Source organism: Echeneis naucrates, chromosome 3 (assembly GCF_900963305.1).
Source record: "Echeneis naucrates chromosome 3, fEcheNa1.1, whole genome shotgun sequence".
NCBI classification, from domain to species: Eukaryota; Metazoa; Chordata; class Actinopteri; order Carangiformes; family Echeneidae; genus Echeneis; species Echeneis naucrates.
The window spans coordinates 8,832,699-8,847,865 of record NC_042513.1 but is presented as its reverse complement, the minus strand read 5'-3'; the positions used below and the strand labels follow the sequence as shown (position 1 = coordinate 8,847,865).

The following is a 15,167-nucleotide window of genomic DNA, read 5'->3' as shown; positions in this document are numbered from 1 at the left end:
ACCATCAAACAACAGTTATGAAGTTCTCCTGTTCAATTACAGCTACAATTAACTGAGCAGTGTTGCTGTGTAGCAGGAGAGGGCGCTGTGAACCACAGCTGCCCTTCATTTTCCAACTGCCAGAACAAATTTTCAGGCTTGGACTCAAGCTTTTTGAGAGATTACGTCTGATCTTCTGTATGTAACATACGACGGATCAGATTAGCAACAAGTGCTCTTGCCACAGCTCTTTCCTGTCCTATTTTAGGCACACGGCCTTTGAAGTTCTACTCTTCGACCGGATATGCCTTCTTAAGCTCAGTCTTACTGCAGCTGATCCCAGAGACATAAAGGCACCATGCCCCCATCTCTTCCCAGTCAGGGGGATCAAAAGCAAGAGTAGCCATCACACCCACGGTCACCCACCAGCATGCCACCCATCTATCCTCCCACTCCAGAAATATATGCACACCACACACACACACACACACATCCATCAAGTGCCTTTTGTGAAGGCATCAACCCTTTGGACTTTAGATGCATGCTAAGTTAGTCTCTCTCTTCTCTCTCCTCTGCTCTCTGTCTCTCGCTCTCTTAATGATCCACAGCTGAGGGGACACATGCCACTCGTCCCCTGACTAAGCCCAAGGTCAGACTCAGGGCACAGACATTCAGAGAGGGGGGGGCACTGCAGTATCCTGTATCATTCATTTAGTGTGATACACAGCATCAAGCAGCACGTTAAATGCTTTCTAAATATATAAACTGTAGATTTAGATTCTCAATACAATCCAAATTGATCCAACGGGGTCTATTTTAGGATTAAGATGGATATGATCAGACCTACAGTTTTCTGTAGGTTCGATCATCATCACAATTTAATGTAGCATACTGACGATGAAGTCAGAACGATGAATAGTTGATGAGTTGATGATAAAAACTATTTCAAGCACATGGTAGCGTCTTCAGAGTGATGAATGAATGAAACAGGCTGTAGTATTCTGCAGCTGCTCTGCCAATAAGCTTGAGCAATAATTTCCGGTTCTCTCCCTGCCTGGCCAAATACCACAGGTGAAAAGGGACACTTTGTCAAGTACCGTGATTTTTTTTGCATTTTAAGTTATTTAGCATTTGTTTTCCTTATCCATTTTTTCATACTTAAACTCCATTTAGGGTGCATTTCAAAGGGAAATTTTTTACTTTGTACTCCACTAAATCTGACAGCTGTAGTTTTAAATTATTTTGCAAACAAAGATTTTTGTATGCAAAACATGCAAGAATTTTGATCAGTGAAGAGATGCTTTTAAATACCTTAAACCAGAGGCAGGTTAATTGAAAGAATAATACGATCTAATCCTTTTATTAAGGGGTCATATTAATACTTTTAGGGATGTGGATATGTCAACTTCCAAATAACAATGGAATGAGATATTGCCTTCAATAATGTTATGAATAACATTTTGGGTTGCAGGCTTACATGTTTCCTTCAAAGATCAGAAAGACCCAAATTATTATAAAATAATAAAGATAATTTTTTAATTGCCACATATTTACATCAACTCACATCATACATCTAGACATGGATGTCATATGGTCAACCCAGACAGTATAGTGAAGTGCACTGGTGCATTGGTGCATTCCTCTTAATCTCAGAAATAAAATTATTATTATTTTACGAGCAATTTGTCTTAAACTAAAATCTGAAAAATCTAACTGTCTCAAGAGATGCTATTGTGGTTGTAAGAATTCAGATATGAATGTACCAAGATATCAAGTTTGTAACTTAGCAAAACTGTCAGAAATGATAACCATACTGGTTTGTAGCAAAGAGCAGCATTCTTCTCGTTAAGCCACACAGAGTCACTCGCGTGGAGGTTTGGTCTTGCGTCTGAGCCATGGCTGTGAGGTTAGTGTTGTACATACTGTGAAGTACTCTGAAGCCGACATTGTGATTTTGGGCTATGCAATCTTTGGCACTTTTACAGTGCAGGTCTATGCCATTTTATTTAGTTCCTCTCACACATCCATGTATCTGTATACCTGCATTCCAGCCATACCACTGTACGAAGGAGGGTGTATTACAGCACTGCCACTCCTTATTGCAGCTTCCTCCTCCTCCACCTCACTGCAGAAAGTAACAAAACCTGAGCAAATATGCCCCCACAAAAACACACAGACAGACACACACACACACACAATCAACACTAATCAAAAAGTCAGGGGTGCTTGAGTCAGAGGCTGCAGATCACACCAGCTTTAGCCTCTAGAGCGCAACACCAGCACATCAGTCAGGTTTCTTCTCACTACAGAAGTCAGCCCCTCTGGGGGTCTCACAGCCAGCAGTTGTTACTGTCACTCATTATCATCACAACCTCCCCCTGCACACCCATTCAGACACATATGGGCAAGTTGGAGTTTGTCCAAACACCCACACACAATCCCAGTATGCATGCGTGCACACTCACCCACTTTCAGGCACACACACAAAGCTCACATGAGTTAAGGAGCATGGACAGCAGGGTCACCCTAGCACCATGCTTCAGAGAGGGCGCTGTTACAATAGGTTTTCTGTTACTCTGACAACTGCCTGCACACAATAGGACTGAATGTACGGCCTGATGCATCTCTAGTTCTCTCCAGTTTACCACTTGATGACACGGAAGACAGACTGAGACGGGACAGCATGTTATCAGAGGACGCCCCTGAAGGTGAGCTGACTCACTGTAGGATTAACATATACGTTTGTTACTATGCATAGTAAATGTGTCGTGCTGAAGGAAAGAGAGTGAGAGAGGGAGAGATTTGAGAGAGAATAATTTATGAATTGCTGATTTTGATTAGATTGATGGTGCTGGAAAATATTACCGGGATGTTTTAAATACTGCAACCAGATTTATTTAGAACAAAATCCTAATTCTTCCTGGTAACAGACTAAAAAACCAGTTCCAGGACTGGAATGAAGACAGGAAGAAACATTAGAAGTACTATGGTCCGAATGTGGCACCAAGAGCATCTACTCCACTTGATGACATTCTCATCCAGGATATAAAATCACCAAAAACAAGATGGTGTCCAGTGTCATGTCCTGAGAAAGTCAGAAAATCATGACAAGCAAGAAAGAGGAGAGGAAAAAAGACAGATTATCGTATAGACATTCTACAAAAGGAGGTATGAATGAAAGTGACCTCTGAAGAAGGGTGCTGGCTGAGCAGGGTGACACTGAGAGAGAGGGGTGAGGGGGGTATATATGAGAGGAATGGGTTTGGTTTGGGGTAACAGATGGGACTCACCCAGACCCAGAGGGGTGTGGTGGTGAATTGTGAGATTCTTCTAAGATGGGAAAAGCTACAAGATATTCACACTGCAGCTGTCAGTGGTACAACACCTACCCAACTGCACCCTCCTCCCCTGTGAATTAGCCTGTACACACGACACACACACACACACACACACACACACACACACGCACACATTAAGGGTCAGAGCTAGTATCTTTTGATAGACCTGTGAGGTTTCTTTCTTCAAGCTAAAACATTTTGGTGTGATGATAACAATGAGTCATGTTTGTGTATTGTTAAATATTAACATTTCTGGTGTATTGTTTGGGTAAAAGGGTGTATTGGCTATTTGCTCACGGCGTGGCCTGTCTGTATTTTACGACCCCCCCCTCACCACCACCACGGCCCAGAAACGGATACGCTGAATGAAGATGAATGAATGAATGAATGAATGAATATTGGATGATTATCATTCTTTTGGTCTCAAACCAAGAGAGCTACAATTTCCCCCCTTATATGTTAGTTTTGAAGTGTAAGTGTTGAACAGACCTGTTCACTTCCAGAGAGCGGATCTGTTAACATTAAAAGGTCTGACGTCTCCTCACGCCCGCCTTGTTCTCTCACCTGAACGGAAGTGGACATAAAAGGCAGCTCAGGTGGAGGCAGACTCCGCCCCCTCCCCCGCCTCCTCCTCTTCCTCTCCGACCGGAGCGCAGGTAGTCCGAGCGGCTGCTCTCTCCTCCCAGCTCGACTGTCGGCGCCGAGTGTGTGTAACTCCCGTAAATATGAGACAACTTAAAATAATCTTCTTGTGTTTCCTATCAAGCAGTAACCTCACGGACTAATGGGGCTTATACTGCTGAGCCTGATTCTCCAGTACTGGGTCAACACTGTCGAAGGTGAGCTGACATTAAAAAAAAAAAAAAAAAAATCAAGGGCAACACGTTTATAATGTGCAAACTAAAGCTTTGTCACGAAAAAGTCATTTATTTTGTCTAACAACCAGCTTAAAGGTTCTTATTTTTGTGAGGCTAATTCTGTTATCTTTCGTACACTATATGAAATTTGGTACCTTTCATAAATAATGTGTAAATCAATAAAGTGCTTATATCCTAAGTTTTACACTCAACCTAGATATTTTATCATGACACATGAAGCTGTTGTAGTTGCTGACTCTGTTGTTGCTTTCTGCAGGGTCATGTTCAGCTGGCACCGCTGTGACTTGTGACCAGTGTCTACAGCTCAGTCCCCTCTGCGCCTGGTGTACGCAGGAGGTAAGTGGTTGTGTGTATTCACTGTATTGCACATTTTAGGCAGAGCTCGTTGCATGTTTGTGAGGTTGCACCTTCTGATCATAATAAAACGTCAGTTTTATGGCATGCTGTAAAACAAACTGAGCCTTCAGCCCGTAAACAGCACTATGTCTGTGGTTTTCCTTCATCTTGCAGAATTTCACTGACTGGTTTTCAGTCAGTGAAAGATGTGACACGCTGGATATCTTGCTAGAAAAGGGATGTGCCAGGGACCAGCAGGAGTTCCCTGTTTCCAAAGGTCAAGTCCTCCAGGATCGCCCACTTGGAAAGAAGACAGGCAACACAAACAGCACTCAGATCTCCCCACAAAAAATGTCCCTCAAGCTGCGAGCTGGTATGCAGTGAAAGGCGTTTTTGAATTGACAATTTGCCTCAAGAAATGTTTGATTTTTTATTTTTTTTTTTTTTCTTTTGCTGATTTTCTTTTGCTTGGTCCAGGGGATCAGCTGACTTTCCAGGTCAAGATCCAACACACAGAGGACTACCCTGTGGACATGTACTACCTGATGGACTTGTCAGCATCCATGATCGATGATCTGGAGATGATCAAAGACTTGGGCACCTCCCTCTCTAAAGAGATGGCTAACCTAACTAGCAAATTTTACATGGGCTTTGGCTCTTTTGTTGAGAAACCCATCTTGCCTTTCATCAGAATCACAGAAGAAGAGCTGGCGAACCCCTGCAGGTATATAGTAAATATTAAAACAAACCTGGAGGCTTCAACAACATCCTCTGTTCTGAGATTAGTTCAATACAAGCAGTGCGTCTGAAATAATCAAAATTTTCAACTGTTTATTTTTGACTTGTCTTATTACAGTAGTGTAGGCTCAAATTGCCAACCAGCCTTTGGCTACAAACACGTCTTGTCTCTGACGAGCAACACTGGCAAGTTCAACGAGATCATTGCAACGCAGCGTGTATCTGCAAATATTGACGTGCCAGAGTGTGGCTTCGACGCAGTCATGCAGGCGGCTGTTTGTGGGGTATGACTTTGTTTTCTGTTTAGACATTTCACACAAGGAGGATGAGCAACATGATGTGTCCCTTGATAGGACAAAATAGGCTGGAGGAACGATTCGATGCGTTTGCTGGTGTTTGTCAGTGATGCTGACTCACACTTTGGGATGGACAGTAAGATGGCCGGCATTGTGATTCCCAACGACGGGCAGTGTCACCTGGACGTCAACAACGAGTACTCCATGTCCACAGTGCAGGTAAAGCCACTGAAGAAGTCTCTTCAGCTGTGATGAGTCATAACTGCCTCATTGTGCACATTCACACTCGACTTCCCCGTCTTTTTTGTTCAGGAGTATCCGACTCTTGGTCAACTGATCGATAAAGTGGTGGAAAACAATATCTTACTGGTATTTGCTGTGACAGAAGAGCAGAAACACAAATATAAGGTAACAGCTCCATCTTATAAAATCATATAAAGTCGTTCCTTTTTTTGAGTGGGAGTGTTTTAAAATAGAGAAGTCAAACATACAGTGTTTATATTGGGGTTTGCATATTTTTGGCATTGAACTACATTCTCATTCAACCTGTTTGAACTAGCCCTCTTTTTCTCCCACTCTTTTCTTCACTATTTCAGGCCTGTGAGGCAGGTCTGCCCACACTTGCAACCATGACTTGAGTGCTTTATCAGTGTGTTTGTGTGTGTGTGTGTTTTTGTTTTGTTGTTATGTCACAGAAATATGCAAATCTCATACCCGGCGCCACAGTTGGAGTCTTGGCGACAGATTCACGGAACGTCCTGGAACTCATTGTAACAGCGTACAAAGTAAATAAACACTCTTGTTCATCTGGGCTCACGGGCAACTCATGTTTTCACACAAAATAAGACAGAGAGCACCTGGCTTCACAGAAGCCGTAAATGAGTGTTAAAGCTGTTTGTTAGCAAAATGTTTGAGGCTTCAGCTAGAGATTAAACCAAAGACTATACATGTACAGTTTTCCTGAATTTCTAAAACTCTGACAATGTCTATGAACCAGAAGCTCCATGGTCTGAAAATATTTATTGAATGGATAACTCCTTAGGCAAAATCATAAATGTCTTTAATGCAATTAGGTCAGAGTTCCTTATCTAAATTCCTAACCCATTGTGATTCATCATGGCAACCACAGGTTAACGCAACCATTTTTCTAGTGATGTGAAATTTCAGCGTGAACAAGCTGATGAAGATTGGAGTTTTGAAAAAACAGTGTGGGAAAATAATCGAAGAGGCAGAGGGAAAAGAGCAAGACCGAGGCCAATAGCTGTCATTTCAGATGAAATGTGAACATTTATAGAATATGTTTTTGTTCACGGAGTGAAAGTGAAGGAAGCAGGACAGACTCCAACCCACAGAACCATAATCAGGGGGTTCAGAGAGGAAAACCAGTATCCCATGAAAAAGAAGATATTCACCAAGATCACAGTCTATTATGGCTGTTCAGATTTTACCTTAAATTGTTGTTCATGTTGTTCTTCCTCCCTCTGTATTGCTCACATTAATTTACTGCTTTGTTTCTTTTTCAAATTTCAACCCCTACCTGCATTTTTACCCTGAACTGACCTATACTGGTTATGTCACATCATTATATTTACATATAGACACATTATAGAACAGTTCATGGTGAGATGCTGCTTATTTAGAATGTTTTCTCTTTTCCTTGCTGTTCGTAAGTGCTGAATCAGGACATGCAATACTGTTACTGTCACTAAGTTGTGACTATTCTCTTCAAAAACACAAAATACTTTTACTCTGTATCAAAGAGGAATCATTTCTGGGACCACAGGCTCAGATAACCATCTTTTCCATTTTGTGAAAGTAGTTTGATGATTGACTTTTCTGTTTATAGTTTTAAGAAAAACAAATTGTGTTTTGTCCACTGAGGAAAGCTGTAACAAGGCATGCATCAATTAATCCTCTGAATATTGAAGTTTGTAATCAAAGCCAACAGAAAGTATGTCTGCCTTCTCAATTCTCTGTCATTCTCTCATTTTTCCTCTTTCATTCTTTCTCTGTTCCATTTTTTTTAGTTCACCACATGCTGCAGCATGTTTAACAGCAAGTCTCTTCTCGTCCCTGCTGTTTGATCTACTACCCCCTCTGACTTCTTCTTCCTGGCCTTTCCTCCTCACTGGCTCTCTCTGCCTCTCTCTACCTGTCTACCTTTAATGAAAATCCTGCCTGGCAGCAGTGAAGAGTGGCACTTCTACGGCCCTCTAATTACTTCATCAGTTATGTCGTTAACTCCCACTTTTAGTCTCTGCCACGTTTACCACGGAGCCTGTCATAATACTGACTGTAGATTCCTGTGGTTCTTGAGGGAAATGAAAAAGAAAACTGTGAACAGATGATTGGTGTTTACAATCACCTGTGAGTTTGTATTAATGTCCGTTGCTCTGTGGATATGTATCTTAGCCACCCCCCAATTTACAACCCTACTACAAATTTATTGAATAACTGTTAAACCTATTGAATATTTTTTGCCTGCTTTACCTTAATGCATCATTAGTTAACTGCATCCCACTGCAACATTGTTTTTTCCTTCTTAGCAACACCAAAGACACAATCACAGGCCTACAGGACACACACAAATAACCCTTCTGTGAGGACCCAGACAGTCCGTCACAGAGTTCATTAGTCAAACACAGTGTTGCCTCCAGCTGAGGTTATCTGTCATTCTTTCCTGAGGTGTTTCGTACAGCCCAGCACACCTGGGATGATGACTCAGCCAGAACTAGAGCATTAGATGAGAAGTTTCAAACTGTCTTGACATGTCACAAATCAGCACACAGTGAAAGTCTAATTCTACCTAAAGCTCAGGAAATCCCACCGCAGGATAACAAAAGTCAGTAGATTGATCTTAAAGTTGGCTTTTGTTAAGAGTTTTGTTATCTTAGAATTGAAAAGCTGTTCAACACAAGGTTGTGCTGCGTTTGTGCGTTTCCATACAGGGAGCTTCAATTAACATGGAATGTTTTACAGGAACTGCGTTCAGAGATTGAACTTGAGGTCCTCGGAGACACAGAGGACCTGCAGATGTCCTTCACAGCCATTTGTCCAAATGGGACTGTCCTCCCTGACCTGAAAAAGTGCTCCAAAGTCAAACCAGGAGAGACGGTTAGTTGTTGCTTTTCCTCTTTTTCTGTATTTGTGTACAGTATATAATGCTCACAGGTGTGTTTGCAAATTATACCAGTCATTCTTTAACTTTGTAAGTGTGAGGATTTGCTGCTTATTGTGACAGCCAGCTGAATATCTATGGAGTTTTGATGAAAATTTTGTTTGTGATGTAGACAAAATATTTAATTGATGGCAAGTAGAGCATGATCACTTGACAAACTCCCATTATATCAGTGTATTGTTTGTGCTGTGCTGGTCCTGGAGCTGGTTCCCCCTTGGAGACATTCATCTTTTACTGCGTCTCCGTTTCCGGGTCACAGTGAGTGCTGGAGCCAGTTCCAGCTGACTCTGGGTGAGGGTGGGGTCACCCTGGACAGGTCCCCAGTCCATCACAGGGCCAGCAACCACTCACACTCAGACCTAAAGACAATTTAGAATCACCAGTTAACCCAAACATGATGTCTTTGGATGGTGGGAGGAAACCCACACAGACACGGGGAGAACATGCAAACCACATGGAAAGGCCCCAGGAACTGAACCCATGACCTTCTTGTTGTGAGGCAACAGTGCTAACCACTATGCTGTCGTGCTGCCCACTTCAAGACAAATAGAGACATTTTTTTAATAAGATTTTTACAGATAGCATGTGTGCAACTCTAGGCAAAAATACTTCACATTGGAGAAGTCCCTTATTAAATATAAATAGGATCCCATGTCATTATTACATAGTAGGGAAATAGGTGGAGGCAGAAATGTAATTGGAAGCATTTTGTCGAGGTTGAAACAAATTTATGTATACAATTGAATTTTCTAAATTGAAAATTTATATTTTGGAGTTATTTCAAATTATTCAATATCCATTAATACCATTAATATCCCTGATCTTGATCACATCCATTGAGGGACATGTTAACTCTTGGAAAATCTTGTAGATATTAGATACATAACTATCCCATTTTGCAGCACAGCATAGTGGTTAGCACTATTAACCCACAGCAAAAACTGGTGACCTGTCCAGCATGAACCCCGTCCTCACCCAGAGGGAGCTGGGATTGGCTCTAGCAGCCCCTGCAACCTGGAAATGGATAAGCGGTTGAAGATGAGTGAATGAATATACCCTCACATTTTCATTAAGGAGTTACGTAAGCTAATTGTCAAGTAGATGTGTGGGAATACAGTTTTTCTGACGGAACAGACATATGTCAGAGTAAATGACCTGAGCTCCTTTGCTCCTCAGGTGCTGTTCAATGTATCTGTGGAGCTTCCAGGATGCCTGCCAGGAGTTCGGCACTTCTCCCTCAAACCGGTGGGATTGCAGGACATTTTGGAGCTGGAACTGGAGTCTCTTTGCTCGTGTGACTGCCAGCAGCCGCCTGAAAGAAACAGCAGCCAGTGCACTGAAGGTCAAGGGGCTTTCCAGTGTGGCGTGTGCGTGTGTCAGCCAGGGTTCCTGGGAACACAGTGCGAATGCAATGAGGAGAGCGCTTTGTTGAGTGACTGTGTGGCGAACAATGCATCTGACGTATGCAGTGGCCAAGGGCAGTGCTACTGTGGACAGTGTGTGTGTCATGCATCCAGCTTTGGCCGTATCTACGGGCCTCACTGCGAGTGTGACAATTACTCTTGTGTTCGCTACCGTGGGGAGCTCTGTGGAGGTGAACAATCACATATGAATTTTATGAATTGATCACAAATTTTTGTGGCGAGCCTGCAATTTGAGGTGAGGTTGTTTCTGTTTTTAGGGCATGGAGTGTGTGATTGCGGTGACTGTAAGTGTCAAAGTGGTTGGACAGGGGAGTACTGCAACTGCAGCACCAGCACCGAAGCGTGCATGTCAGAGGATGGCACTCTCTGCAACGGCCGGGGGATCTGTGAGTGCGGCCACTGTGCCTGCTCAGTACCTGGAGCTTCTGGGGACAAGTGTGAAAAGTGCCCAACATGTAGCGATGCCTGTAGCTTTGCGAGGTGAGAGCACATTCATACCATCAGCTATTAAAAGGGGAACAAGGACATAATGTACATCTTTGTGTCGATTATATTGGATTTTTCTTTTTTCACCCAGAAGATACAAAATGTTGCCTCCTTGTACCACATGATCTGTCTGATCTTTTCAGTTCAGCCATATCAGGTTCTGGTCCTCTTGTTCACATGTGTCTACACCTTCCATGAGGCATTAAAAGACAACTAATGTCCCCAACGCAGGGCTAAGAGATTTCCTTTCTCCATTGTAAAGCAGCTGTCAGGGCGATTGCTATTTGATACCACTGTTATGGAGGAGAGAGGTGATACAGAGTGAGTGAGGCCTTGGGAAAACTCTGATAAGTGACTAACACTGTGATTCCTCTGTGTTCACTGTGTCTGTGATTGAAGCCATTAAACTGGAACCTCCCACGAAGGAGGGGAACCTGACTTTTTCCTTTTCCATGTGTTTTAACACCAGGACCTGTGTAGAGTGCCATCTCCTAGACGCTGATGAGTTTTGTGATCAAAAGTGCAGCATTCCAAAAATTTCCATCAACACAACAGCGGGTAAATCATCACTTCTACCTTAAGTGCCAAACATATACTTAGAAATGACTGAATATCGTAATAGACCAGCAACCTGTTAGGCATGTACAGAGCCCTTTCCCTGTGTCAGTTGGGATTGGCTCCCGCCCCCTCATGACGGGTGGATAAAAGGTAGAAATAATGGATCATGGATCGCCTTGTGCTAGTTGTTTCTGAAAAGGTTTCATCAACTCACAAGTTACATTTTTTCAATGAAGTTTGGAGTTATTTTTGCTGAAACAATTGCATACGTAACTATGAATTATAAATATAAACTCTCAGTATCAGTCTCAGCCTCCAAAAAGCCAGCATAACTCAGGCTATGCTGTTAAATATTTTTTAGACTGATCTCAAAGGTCACACCGGTACATGGCAGGTGCCCATTGTTACTCCATATGCCATAGGGATTAATATTTTGCCTTTTTACAGAGCAGTTATTGGCAGTCTGTTGGAAAATCTCTTTTGCTTTAAGGCATCCCCCCTGGCCTAGTAATTAAAGCTCCTCCAAAAAGCTCCTAGTAGCCAAAACATTCACCAAATGCAACTTCTGGAGGGGAGAGAAATCAGACCAAATGCATTTAATCTTTATTACAACGCCCAATTTTGGTTGCTTCTTGTCACTCCCCTTCAATTTTTGATAACATCCAGTGACTGAGAATTGAAGGGCGTTGTCACCATCAAACTTGAGTGTCACAGTTAAAGTACATGGAACTAATTACCAAAGAAGAATTTACAAACTAGTCAATGCTTGCACCAAGTGACAATGATACAAGACTGACAGCATTGGTCTGTCAGTCTTTTTTGAAAGGCACCAACAGAATCTGTAGCAGGTTTCAAGCCTGTGCACGTTGGCTCTAATATCAATGGCCTAAATCAGTGCATACTGAGAAAGAAAAAAAATGGGCGGGGTGTAATGTGACAAAAATCTGGAAAAAGGTCATTTTGGTTTGATTTTAATGGGCTGAAATACACATTTATGAGTCCCTCAAAATGAAGACAAGTATTCAGGGTTCCATCCAGCAGTTTAAATCAAAACTTTAAATTTGTGGGAAACTTTCTCCTGGAGATTAGAGAGACTTCATAATTTATTCTCCATATTATCATATGCAATTTTTTTGAAGATCATTTACCTTTGGTGTAAGTGTTTGCTGTTGCTAGGCTTTGCCATGCTGAGTATCCCTATGGGCTAGAGGAAGGAATGCTGACCGCTATTGACTTGCTTGTTTCTTTGAAGCCTGAGTCCCCCTTACTAACACAACGCCATCCATGTCCATTCAGTCAGCAGTGGACAATGGGGAACATATTATTTACCTTGTCGTACAGGCGGAGCTATTGTAATGGATGTGAATAGCCGAAGGACCTTGTCCACCTTTATAGACAAGATTATTTTAAACCTGCTATACTTTTGTAAACTGAGAGGTATATCTGATCATCACATAGGATTTTCAGGCTTCAGATGTAAAATACAATGGTGAAGTCCACACACGCATGCACACACACAGACACTCAAAGACACACCCCAAATTGTAGTCTTTGATATGGAAATCATGCCGACAGCACAACAGAATGGAGTATATCCTTTTACATCCTCAGCACAATGTCTAAAGGGAAGATGATATACGATGGTTTTATCCCTTGCTTATGGATATGTATGTTCAAATTTCCTCTCAGATTTGAACAAAAACCCTTCTATGCCATGCACACTGTTGATGGAGAATGAGTGCTGGATTTCCTTTAACGTGGTGGGTGGCGAGACAGGGACCATTGCCTACAATCTCCAGAAGTATGGTGAGCCTCACAGCAACACAGAACACTTTTAGGACAAAAGGCACCCTAAAATTCATCTCATACTTAATTCTGATGACATCCTTTTTCCTGTCCTAGGTTGCCCAGAGCTTCCTAACATCCCCATGATTATTCTGGGAGTCTCCCTCTCCATCGTGTGTATTGGCCTGATCCTGCTGGCCGTGTGGAAGGTGCTGGTCTCAGTCCACGACCGTAAAGAGGTGGCCAAGTTTGAGGCTGAAAGGGCAAAGGCAAAATGGCAGTCAGTAAGTCCTTGAAATTGTTAAAGGGATGCACTTGATACCATTTTTCCTAATGTCAACCAATCAAGAAAAATTGTCTGTTTAATGAGGTCAAGTTAGCCATGTCCCCGTGAATGCTAAATGTGTGCGTTTTAAGATTACTACTGAAGAATACTTCAAAAAGTTCTGAAGTTAAATGTGGGCATTGTGGCACATTTTGAGTCAATTCCACATATGGGCCATTTGGCAGCCACGTTTATTTAGAAGAGCAAGAAAATCTGCAGTTAAAAGGAATCCCCATCAAATGCACTGCTCACATCTGTTTCGCTAATGTTTAAAAGAAGTAAAGGTCAAAGTGTGTATTGGTGATTGATTTTGATTAGTAACAAATGAGCTTGAGGACGAGGCAAGTTTGCGATGTTAGAGTGAAATGGAATAGTTTACAGCAAAGCATAAAAACACTGCCTTGTGTTAGTGGCAATATTTTAATAATCTTTTTGTGTTTGTTTTTCCTCAGGGCACCAACCCTCTGTTCAGAAGCTCAACATCTACATTCAAAAATATCACTTATAAGAACACAGAGAGAGAAAAGATGATTAGGGTGGATCAATACTGATGAAAAACTGGAGACAATACAAACCACAATCTGAGTGCACTTAAGTGTGCATCTGTGTGTGTGTGTGTGCGTGTGGGTGTATGTGTGACGGAGAGAGAGGGGGGAAATGTGTTTTTTTTAATCAGTTTCAGAGATGTTAGAGTGCAACAGACACACTGTGACCTGACATACACTATATGATGAATTTGCTGCTGTAAAAGTGCACTGCCATTTAATTGTTATACGCCGCACTTTCCTATGCATGAACTTGCAAACTTTGATGGATAGATAGATAGATAGATAGATAGGCTTTATTAATCCCAAACTGGGAAATTGTAATGGCACAACAGCAAGTTATCAGACAAAAAACGAACAAACAAAAATACACTGTACACCATATTTACCGGAATAAACTATTCAAGGTAGTATACAGGGTACACAAATGTTTGTCTACTGTAACATGGACGAATCTACACTATGAGTGGTCTACTACTGAAAAAAATCATTTATTCTAATGAATGTAAATATAGAGGTGGATGATTTTGAATCTTTTTTATATATTGTGTGTGTTGTTTTGTTGTAAAGCAAGGCTGAGCCTGCAATGTTGGTATTGATTTTTTTTTAGTGGCATGGCACATTAATAAAGCATTTTGACTTATTGTGAAAAGATACTTTCAGCATTCAGGATTAATGATATATTATGTTAATGCTGCTCTTAAATCCCTTGATTAACACTGATTAAATTTGTGAGATTAGCCACTGAGAAACTCAATTTGAAGTGTATTTTGTTTACAGCAGGAGAGGAAGCTTAATTTGAAGAAATTCATCCTGTTCTTCTCTTTTTCTAGAAAAATAACTGAAGCAATTACTCATTAACTGTGTTAAAGCACTATCACCTTTCTGTTTCCATTTCCGCCTACTCCACTCAAGGCTGGAGCGCAAAATTGAAATTGCACCAGGATCCTGAATTAATATTTATTATTTTGGCCTTGTTTTGTAGGACAGCAATGTGTCTAATTCTGTTTTACTTTGTGATCACATGGTTCATTTTCCCTTAAAAAAATCTGTTTCCTGAGGGTCAGCCAATATTTCAGTGCAGGGAACAGAGGCGAAGGTTTGGCCCAGGATCCTGAAACAGGTAAACTCAAGTCAGCAATGTGCAATGAGGTTGAAGGGATAATAATAAAGTCCTGTTAACACAACAAGTTTGTCTGCACTGGGGACTTTTAATACCACAAATAATCCATTTTACAGTTGTCTATCTGTTTGTTTATTAGGTCTATCCAAACCTTATGCATACATTGATCTATTGATCT

At 41.6% G+C, this 15,167-nt stretch overlaps 1 protein-coding gene across 1 annotated transcript; it reads left to right on the top strand.

The window, feature by feature from the left end:
• The first annotated feature begins 3,955 nt into the window (after positions 1–3,955).
• On the top strand, positions 3,956–14,520 carry itgb6 (integrin, beta 6). The gene is made up of 15 exons (XM_029497789.1): positions 3,956–4,156; positions 4,452–4,531; positions 4,706–4,904; positions 5,009–5,255; positions 5,388–5,553; positions 5,623–5,784; positions 5,878–5,973; positions 6,261–6,350; positions 8,545–8,679; positions 9,920–10,337; positions 10,425–10,647; positions 11,123–11,211; positions 12,901–13,017; positions 13,114–13,280; positions 13,774–14,520. Exons 1-15 carry the CDS (start codon positions 4,102–4,104, stop codon positions 13,870–13,872), a joined length of 2,343 nt encoding a protein of 780 aa, XP_029353649.1. The 5' UTR covers positions 3,956–4,101; the 3' UTR covers positions 13,873–14,520.
• The last annotated feature ends 647 nt before the right edge of the window (positions 14,521–15,167 follow it).

Bases quoted from the DNA above. Each gene is read 5' to 3' on its own strand.
- itgb6 (XM_029497789.1), top strand. From the start codon at position 4,102: ATGGGGCTTATACTGCTGAGCCTGATTCTCCAGTACTGGGTCAACACT. The intron at 5,974-6,260 runs GTAACAGCTCCA...GTTATGTCACAG, and splicing joins AGCAGAAACACAAATATAAG to AAATATGCAAATCTCATACC. The intron at 6,351-8,544 runs GTAAATAAACAC...AATGTTTTACAG, and splicing joins TCATTGTAACAGCGTACAAA to GAACTGCGTTCAGAGATTGA.